Consider the following 10,187-nt stretch of genomic DNA (forward strand, 5'->3'; position numbering starts at 1 on the left):
CAGGAGGGGGTTCTTGGAACTTTGGCTTGGGCACACTCACAGCAAGAAGAGATGAAACGATTGACTTCTGTAAGCATGTTCTCCCACCAGTACTTGTTTCTTTGCATTTGGTGAGTACGATGGCTGCTTGGATGACCTGTGGCAGGAGATGCATGTGCCCATGTAACGAGTCTCCCTCTGAGGTGGTTTGGGACGTATAGGAGGCCAGGTGGACAGCTCTCTGGAAGTGTTTGAGGTTGTGAATCCCTTATTTCCTTGTCTAGGTCCCACGTGATTGTCTGAATGAAACAGTCAGGTGTGAGAATGGGATGAGGTTCAGGGTTATGAGGAGATGAGTGGAAGGTCCAAGACAGGGCATCCGTCTTAGTGTTCTTGGTACCTGGGCGATATTGTGATATTGTGACGTGGAAGCGTGTGAAAAACAATGCCCATCTGGCTTGGCGTGGATTGAGTCTTTTAGCCTTCATGAGATATTCAAGGTTCTTATGGTCTGTTAATATGACGAAGTGATGCACGGCTCCCTCCAGCCAGTGCCTCCACTCCTCCAGAGCAAGCTTGATAGCTAATAGTTCTCTATTCCCGATGTCATAGTTTCTCTCTGCAGAGGTGAGTCTCTTTGAAAAGAATGCTACCGGGTGGAGCTTGGGTCTTTGCCTGACGCATTGAGAGAGGATCCCTCCTACGCCAGTCTCGGAATCATCTACCTCAACCGTGAATGGTCCGGCTAGGTCAGGATGTTGCAGTATTGGGGCTGTGGTGAAGGCATTCTTGAGCTTACTGAAGGCCTCTTTGGCTGTGGGGTTCCAGTGGAGGCACTTGGGTCCCTTCTTTAACAGAAAAGTCAAGGGTGCAGCGATCGTGCTAAAACCTCTAATAAAGCAACAATAGAAGTTGGCAAAATCTAGGAAACGTTGGGGTTCCTGGACTGAGGTGGGTACCGGCCAGGATGTAACCGCAGACACCTTGGAGGGATCCATGCTGACCCCTTCTGCACTGATGATGTACCCCAAAAAGGAGATCTGACACATGTGAAATTCACACTTCTCGGCCTTGACATAAAGTTGATTCTCTAACAGGCGCTGAAGCACTGATCTGACGTGTCCGAGATGGCTCTCTTCATCTAGGGAGTAGATCAGTATATCGTCAATGTAAGCCACAACATATTTTCCCAACATGTCCCGAAGCACGTCATTAATAAGGCACTGGAACACACTTGGTGCCGAAGAAAGGCCATATGGCATTACCTGGTATTCAAAATGGCCGGCATTGGTACTGAAGGCAGTCTTCCACTCGTCTCCCTCTCAGATTCTAACCAGGTTGTAGGCACTGCACAGGTCTAACTTAGAGAAAACTTTGGTAGTGCATAGTTGTTCTAATGTCGAGGGTACTAATGGAAGAGAATAAGGGTACTTAACTGAGATTTGGTTGAGCCCTCTAAAGTCTATACAGGGTCGGAGGCCTCCCCCTCTCTTCTCCATGAAGAAGAATCCTGCCTATGCCAGTGACGTAGATGGGCATATGTAACCCTGCTTGAGGCCCTCTTGAATATACTCCTCCATAGCAGTCTGTTCCATCTGAGAAAGAGGGTAGATGCGACTGCGTGGTGGAGACGTACCTGGCAGGAGATGAATGGCACAGTCATATGGGCAGTGTGGTGGTAGGCCACAGGCTTTACCCTTACTGAAGACTTCCCTTAAGTCCAGGTAACACTCAGGAACATTCTCGATGGAATCAGGCTGGGGACTCTCAACAGATGTGGAGGAGAGACTTAGCTGAGGATGCTGAAGACAATTCTGGAAGCACGCAGGTGACCACTGGAGAATCTCCTTATTCTGTCAGGAGATCAGCAGATCATGAAGCTGCAGCCATGGATAGCCCAAGATGATGTCATGATGAATGGTGGAGGTAACTAAGAGTGAGATGAGTTCTGAATGAAGGACTCCCACCTGAATGTGCAAGGGAGCGGTCCGAGTGGTGACGAGGCCATGCCCTATTGGCCTTCCATTGATGGTCCTGATGCTGACTGGATTCTGAAGAAGGTTTGTGGGCAGACTGAACTTCTGGACGATCGAGCTGTCGATGAAATTCCCCTCTGCCCCTGAGTCAACAAATGCAGAAAGCACGTGGGTCGAGGAGGGCAGTTTCAGCAATACACGTACTTTGAAAGATTGGGCTTTAAAGGATCTCACTGGACTCACCGAGTCAGACATGGCCTCAGCAGAGCTGGTGCGAGACAGGCGGACTGGACATTGAGTGATTTGATGACTGGAACTCCCACAGTAAAAACACAGATCCTTTCATCTCCTCCTTTCTCATTCAGAGTGTTTCAGACAGGTTTGTGAAACCTCAATGGGTGAGGGAGCATCGGTGGACAGAGCGGGCTTGGTTTCTTCCTTGAGGGATGGTCAGCTGGAGAGTAAGTGATCCAGCCAGATAGCTAGATCGATGAGGGAGTCTAAGGTTAGGTGTTTGTCCCTACACACCAGTTCACTCAATACCTCGGGGCGAAGACCTTGGCGAAACACAGCCTTTAGAGCCAGCTCATTCCATCCGCTGGCTGCTGCGAGAGTTCTGAAATCCAAGGCATACTCAGCAACTCCCCTTGAACCTTGCATGATGGTTAGCAAGCTCTCACCAACTTCAATTCCCTCTGGTTCATGATCAAACATTCGCGTAAACAATTCGAGGAAATGGTCATATGAAGTAGTGTGCTCGTCTCCACTTTTCCACACAGCACTAGCCCACTGGAGCACGTTGCCAGTCAAAAACGAAATAAACTTAGCGATCTTACGTTCATCGGAGATGTTGGGAATAGTAGAGAAGTACATGGAGCACTGAAGCAAAAATCCCTTACAGCTGAGGGCATCACCAGCATATTTCTCGGGATATGGGAAAAGTAGAGCGGGACTCGAGGAGGCTTCGGGGCACGTTAGGAGGGCCTGTGTCATCACGGCTGCAAGCTGTGCCATCCTGGTGTTGAGGTCAGCAAGCATCTGCTGATGTTCTCCCAAGAGGCGCCCCTGAGCACTCAGAGCTGTCTGCTTCGCCTCCTCTGCTGCATCCATTGAGGCGAAGTATCCTGTCAGGGTGCAGGCACTTACGGATGTATGTGCAGGGGACAGCGAGAGAAGCAAACTGGAAACAAGGCCAAAACACTAGACAAGAATTGTAGTCAAAAGGCAGGCGCGGGTCGGTTGATCAGTAAACAGAGCAATGCAGGCAAGACTAAAGGATGAAGAGGTATAAACGAGAACGAGGTTCAAAGAAACTAGACAGGCAGAAAGGAAATGGCTTGGTATGACGGTAAACACTGAACGATACTTCACAATGGAAGTGAGTGAGAGGGGGTATAAACAGCATGACTGATGAGTAGTGAACAAGAGACAGGTGTAATTAATAAGCAGGTGAAAGAGGGCACTGTGGTTCTTGGGCTTTGTAGTTTTGAGAAGCCATGTTTGTAGTCTGTTTAGAGCTGTTGCTCTCAACGCCATTACTGACAGCAGGTTTACTTTGACCGTGCACTGACAGTTACATCATTTTGTCGCTAAACGAGCAGCTGATCACACCGAGGCACTCGCTGACCGCCGATATTTATTAGTTTGGTCCTGCGTTTCCTTTCCTTAGCAACATAACGTCTTTTCTTCTCGCTTTCCGTTGTTGTAGTCAGTCTTTCACATTTCACTTGCACACTCATGTCCTCCATTTTTCTCTCCTGTTTCAAATTTGTATCCTACAATACCTTGCGCAAACAGGGAAAGCCACCACGTGATGCATGATGTCTCTTGAATTGGGTCATGGTGACGCAGGAAAAAATAGCAGAGAATTTAGGGCCATGTGGCCCTAAATTCATTAATTGTTCTATTTTAAAAAAAACTAATAAAATTGGAAGTCTGTGATTCGAATTCAGTAGCTTTTGGTCCACTAAAGAAAAATAATTGGGTGTCAGGGAAAATTCTTTTTGTGACCTACACTTGAAAAATCTGAAAGGCAGTCTGCCTTTAAGAGATTCATGGGGTGTTAAAATCAGCTATGAGATGCCACATCTGTAACGGCCAGCTGTTTGTAGGACTGGCATGTAAAAAAAAAAAAACCCTCTTCCTGAGAACAAATCACAAATTTCAGTGCATGAACTTCACCAAGCATCACTAAATCTACAACTGAAATCATGCATTGTGGTCTTGGAGTTTAAGACCTGGCCATTGATGAGTATTTCAATACGATAATGACTCCAAACATGCAATTAAATCAACACAAGCTGAAAAATTAATGTGCTGCAATGGCCATCTCAAACAATGAGATATTCTGCATGTTTTGCAAGATCCAAGATCCTCTAAAAGTGTCCTCAAACCTGGATAAACATTTCCAAAAGAAGCCCAATGTTTCTATTCTATCCAGAGATGGAATAAAATAAGATTATATGTATGTTTATGTTCAAAATATCATGCGTTGCATGACATTTATTCTATAAATTCATAATTGCTTTCAATAACTGATTAGAATAATTCTGGCTTTTACAGGAATATAAATCAGGGGCGTCAGACACCAGTCCTGGAAGGCCAAACCCCGACAGGAATGTCGGTTTTCACTCCTCTGACAGTCTTGGTCATTAGCATATGACTTGGATCTGGTGTATTGGATGAGATAGAATGTTAAACTGTGCCATGGCCTTGCGGGACTGGAGTCTGACACCCTGTACATATAAAGAATAATCATCTTTTTTAAAATATTCTTATACACCAAGGTGCTTAAAATGATTTATGTGTGATGTGTGTGTGCGTGTGATGTGTGTGTGTACCTGCATTTAAGTGCCTGCATTTAAAGTAGGATATAATGCAAAACTCTTCCACAGGCTTCCACAGAGCATATATTGCTTCCATTTTGTTCAAAGCACACTGTTCTTGTACTATATGTATAGTCTTATATGAATTATAGTACATATTTTAACATACACACCACAGTATTTGGCATTAAACCTGTATTTTGTGGAATACTAAGCCAGGATTCCGGCTGTACTAGCTTCAGTTTGTTGCAACTTCTGGGGTTGTTGATGTGGATCGGACCATGTTCAGCTATGCACTGTATAAATTATACATGTTATGCACTCCCTGAACATTTTAACAGTGGATCACTACTCACAGTGTTAAAAGAGCAAAATAACACAAGCAATAAGTGAGTCCTTCTCGTATCTATCAACACACTTAAAACTATTTTATTTATTGTGCTATTTTGCTCTTTTAACACTGTAAGCAAGATGCACTATTAAAGGAACAGTCCACCGTACTTCCATAATGAAATATGTTCTTCTCTGAATTGAGACGAGCTGATCCGTACCTCTCCGAGCTTTGTGCGACCTCCCAGTCAGTCAGACGCGCTGTTACTCCTGTTAGCAATGTAGCTAGGCTCAGCATGGCCAATGGTATTTTTTGGGGCTGTAGTTAGATGCGACCAAACTCTTCCACGTTTTTCCTGTTTACATAGGTTTATATGACCAGTGACATGAAACAAAGTTCAGTTACACAAATTGAAACGTGGCGATTTTCTATGCTATGGAAAGTCCGCACTATAATGACAGGCGTACTAACACCTTCTGCACGCTTCGACAGCGCATTGATACCTTCACTCCTGTTTTCCCCCTCTCCCCCACCCCCGTCACATTGGTTGTATTGACGGAAGTTGGGGGGGGGGAACAGGAGTGAAGGTATCAATGCGCTGTCGAAGCGTGCAGAAGGTGTTAGTACGCCTGTCATTATAGTGCGGACTTTCCATAGCATAGAAAATTGCCACGTTTCAATTTGTGTAACTGAACTTTGTTTCATGTCACTGGCCATATAAACCTATGTAAACAGGAAAAACGTGGAAGAGTTTGGTCGCATCTAACTACAGCCCCAAAAAATACCATTGGCCATGCTGAGCCTAGCTACATTGCTAACAGGAGTAACAGCGCGTCTGACTGACTGGGAGGTTGCACAAAGCTCGGAGAGGTACGGATCAGCTCGTCTCAATTCAGAGAAGAACATATTTCATTATGGAAGTACGGTGGACTGTTCCTTTAAACCATGCCCAGGAAGTGCATCACTACTCAAAGAGCAAAAATCTCATCTCATCTCATTATCTCTAGCCGCTTTATCCTGTTCTACAGGGTCGCAGGCAAGCTGGAGCCTATCCCAGCTGACTACGGGCGAAAGGCGGGGTACACCCTGGACAAGTCGCCAGATCATCACAGGGCTGACACATAGACACAGACAACCATTCACACTCACATTCACACCTACAGTCAATTTAGAGTCACCAGTTAACCTAACCTGCATGTCTTTGGACTGTGGGGGAAACCGGAGCGCCCGGAGGAAACCCACACGGACATGGGGAGAACATGCAAACTCCACACAGAAAGGCCCTTGCCGGCCACGGGGCTCGAACCTGGACCCTCTTGCTGTGAGGCGACAGCGCTAACCACTACACCACTGTGCCGCCAAGAGCAAAAATATCACTATAAATAAAACAGTCTTAAGATAGCTGGTAGATAAACTCTTTCTCTTATCTATCAACTCACTTAAGTTTATTTTATTTGAGGGAAGCCACATCCTTAAGGTTAGAGAAGCAGCTTTGGGACCTAATGGTTGCCAGTTTGATTCCCTGGACCAGCAGGAATGGCTGAAATGCCCTTGAGCAAGGCACCTAACCCCCAACTGCTCCCCAGGCTGCTCTGGGTATGTTGTACATTGCTCTGGATAAGAGTGGCTGCTAAATACCGTTAATGTTATTTCTTATGCTATTTTGCTTTGTAATGATTGATGCACTGGTAAAACATGTCCAGGAAGTGCATCAGTACTCACAGTGTTATAAGAATAATAAGAAGAAACCATTGTTTGTCACATGCACACTCCAGCACAGTGAGATTCATCCTCTGCATTTAACCCATCTGAAGCAGTGAACACACACACACACATACCCAGAGCAGTGGGCAGCCACACTACAGTGCATAGGGAACAGTTAGGGGTTAGGTACCTTGCTCAAGGGCACTTCAGCCCAAGGCCGCCCCACGTTAACCTAACTGCATGTCTTTGAACTGTGGGGGAAACCGGAGCACCCACGGGGAGAGCATGTAACTCCACACAGAAAGGCCCCCGCCAGCCGCTGGGCTCGAACTCAGAACCTTCTTGCTGTGAGGCGACAGTGCTAACCACTACACCACCTTAAGAGCACAAGAAATAAAACAGTTTATGAAGTTTGATCATCGCATGGAAATAGCAGAACTGTAGGACGACTGTTGGAGCATTGCCAGTATATTGTGTTTCAGAATGCATATCCACTGTCTTGTTCACTGCTCTGTGGGAGCCTGTAGGACATAGTACTGTGTGCCAGAACTCATTTTTAAGATTGTTTTGGTCTCCTTTGTTAGGTGATTTGTAAAGGCTTAAACAAGTTTCAAGTAATACATGTATAGTATATCCTTATATACAGTATTCCAAGCCTGAAAGAAAGAAAGAAAGAAAGAAAGAAAGAAAGAAAGAAAGAAAGAAAGAAAGAAAGAAAGAAAGAGTATTCCAAGCCGAAAGAAAGAAAGAAAGAAAGAAAGAAAGAAAGAAAGAAAGAAAGAAAGAAAGAAAGAAAGAAAGAAGTATTCCAAGCCTGAAGAAAGAAAGAAAGAAAGAAAGAAAGAAAGAATATTCCAAGCCTGAAGAAAGAAAGAAAGAAAGAAAGAAAGAAAGAAAGAAAGAAAGAAAGAAAGAAAGAAAGAAAGAAAGAAAGAAAGAAAGAAAGAAAGAGTATTCCAAGCCTGAAGGAAGGAAGGAAGGAATATACAGTATTCCAAGCCTAAAGAAAGAAAGAAAGAAAGAAAGAAAGAAAGAAAGAAAGAAAGAAAGAAAGAGTATTCCAAGCCTGAAGGAAGGAAGGAAGGAAGGAAGGAAGGAAGGAAGGAAGGAAGGAATATACAGTATTCCAAGCCTAAAGAAAGAAAGAAAAGAAAGAAAGAAAGAAAGAAAGAAAGAAAGAAAGAAAGAAAGAAAGAAAGAGTATTCCAAGCCTGAAGGAAGGAAGGAAGGAAGGAAGGAAGGAAGGAAGGAAGGAAGGAAGGAAGGAAGGAATATACAGTATTCCAAGCCTAAAGAAAGAAAGAAAGAAAGAAAGAAAGAAAGAAAGAAAGAAAGAAAGAAAGAAAGAGTATTCCAAGCCTGAAGGAAGGAAGGAATATACAGTATTCCAAGCCTAAAGAAAGAAAGAAAGAAAGAAAGAAAGAAAGAAAGAAAGAAAGAAAGAAAGAAAGAAAGAGTATTCCAAGCCTGAAGGAAGGAAGGAAGGAAGGAAGGAAGGAAGGAAGGAAGGAAGGAAGGAAGGAAGGAATATACAGTATTCCAAGCCTAAAGAAAGAAAGAAAGAAAGAAAGAAAGAAAGAAAGAAAGAAAGAAAGAAAGAAAGAAAGAGTATTCCAAGCCTGAAGGAAGGAAGGAAGGAAGGAATATACAGTATTCCAAGCCTAAAGAAAGAAAGAAAGAAAGAAAGAAAGAAAGAAAGAAAGAAAGAAAGAAAGAAAGAAAGAAAGAAAGAAAGAAAGAGTATTCCAAGCCTGAAGGAAGGAAGGAAGGAAGGAAGGAAGGAAGGAAGGAAGGAAGGAAGGAAGGAATATACAGTATTCCAAGCCGAAAGAAAGAAAGAAAGAAAGAAAGAAAGAAAGAAAGAAAGAAAGAAAGAAAGAAAGAAAGAAAGAAAGAAAGAAAGAAAGAAAGAAAGAATATTCCAAGCCTGAAGGAAGGAAGGAAGGAATATACAGTATTCCAAGCCTAAAGAAAGAAAGAAAGAAAGAAAGAAAGAAAGAATATTCCAAGCCTGAAGGAAGGAAGGAAGGAAGGAAGGAAGGAAGGAATATACAGTATTCCAAGCCTAAAGAAAGAAAGAAAGAAAGTCTCAGGTTTGGTGTTACCTTGAAACAGGATGGCTCTGGACTCGTCATTGAAGCCCTGCACCTGTGAAACTCCTTCCTGCTCTCCAGGACTGAAATCTTGGAACACACTGATGCGGAGCGCAGGATCCACACCAAACCCTGCAACTGCACACACACACACACACACACACACAGCACCCAAACACTCTGATCAAATGGTGGAATTCCTCAAAGAACCACAGGAAAGCACCCGCGCAAATGAAGAACCATTGTGGTGACTGTTTGGATAGCCTGTCAGCATCAAAACGCACATTAAAACCATGTCATGTCTACCGACCTGAGGAGAGGAAAAGTAGTCCGAACGCAACCAGGAACTGGAATAAAACCATGGTGGATGGAATTTAGTCCATGTTTTTATTTCCCTTCCCAAAGAAACGAGGCGTTTTGCGCAGAAGCAGCGGTCCGTGGGGTTCAACCCAAAGCAGCTTTATACATCCCGAGCTGCTCAACACAGCATCAGCTCCCACAACTACAACAACAATAATAATAATAATAATAATAACCTCCAACAAAAGAATGCTTAGCTTCAAACTGAAACTACACTGCACTACACACGTGGGAAGTGGACTGAAGGAAAGCAGCTTGCGGACTCGGTCCCTACCCTCATCAGAGAGAGAGAGAGAGAGAGAGAGAGAGAGAGACAGACCAAACTGAGTCCCCCTGCTGGTGTCCCAGTGTTTCACAAACCGCAACTCTTCTGTTAAAGTCTTACATGCAACATCTCATCTCATCTCATTATCTCTAGCCGCTTTATCCTGTTCTACAGGGTCGCAGGCAAGCTGGAGCCTATCCCAGCTGACTACGGGCGAAAGGCGGGGTACACCCTGGACAAGTCGCCAGGTCATCACAGGGCTGACACATAGACACAGACAACCATTCACACTCACATTCACACCTACGCTCAATTTAGAGTCACCAGTTAACCTAACCTGCATGTCTTTGGACTGTGGGGGAAACCGGAGCACCCGGAGGAAACCCACACGGACACGGGGAGAACATGCAAACTCCACACAGAAAGGCCCTCGCCAGCCACGGGGCTCGAACCCGGACCTTCTTGCTGTGAGGCAACAGCGCTAACCACTACACCACCGTGCCACCCTTACATGCAACATCATACACTATATTGCTCACTCTGCTGAAGGGGTTCTCAACCTTTTCTACTGTAAGTCCCACCTATTGATACTTGTAATGAGTCGGGGCCCATTAAAAAGAGCCACAATTATTTTGGCTGATCTATTCTATTAGA

The 10,187-nt window shown here is 44.5% G+C and overlaps 1 protein-coding gene across 2 annotated transcripts in view; it reads right to left on the minus strand.

Annotated features, from left to right (window-relative positions):
• Positions 1-9,550, minus strand: part of nell2a (neural EGFL like 2a) — a 209,590-nt gene extending 200,040 nt beyond the window's left edge. Inside the window, exons 1-3 of one of the 2 annotated variants that reach the window (XM_060914646.1) lie at positions 9,497-9,550; positions 9,219-9,410; positions 8,921-9,046 (exon numbers count right to left, since the gene is read on the minus strand). In XM_060914646.1, the coding sequence (XP_060770629.1) occupies positions 8,921-9,046; positions 9,219-9,270 (178 nt within the window). In that variant the 5' untranslated portion in view covers positions 9,271-9,410; positions 9,497-9,550. Of the gene's footprint in view, positions 1-8,920; positions 9,047-9,218; positions 9,411-9,444; positions 9,475-9,496 lie in introns of those variants that run through there. The other variant, XM_060914647.1, reaches the window with a different exon arrangement.
• Between the last annotated feature and the right edge of the window lie 637 nt (positions 9,551-10,187).

Source organism: Neoarius graeffei, chromosome 2, assembly GCF_027579695.1.
Source record: "Neoarius graeffei isolate fNeoGra1 chromosome 2, fNeoGra1.pri, whole genome shotgun sequence".
NCBI lineage: Eukaryota > Metazoa > Chordata > Actinopteri > Siluriformes > Ariidae > Neoarius > Neoarius graeffei.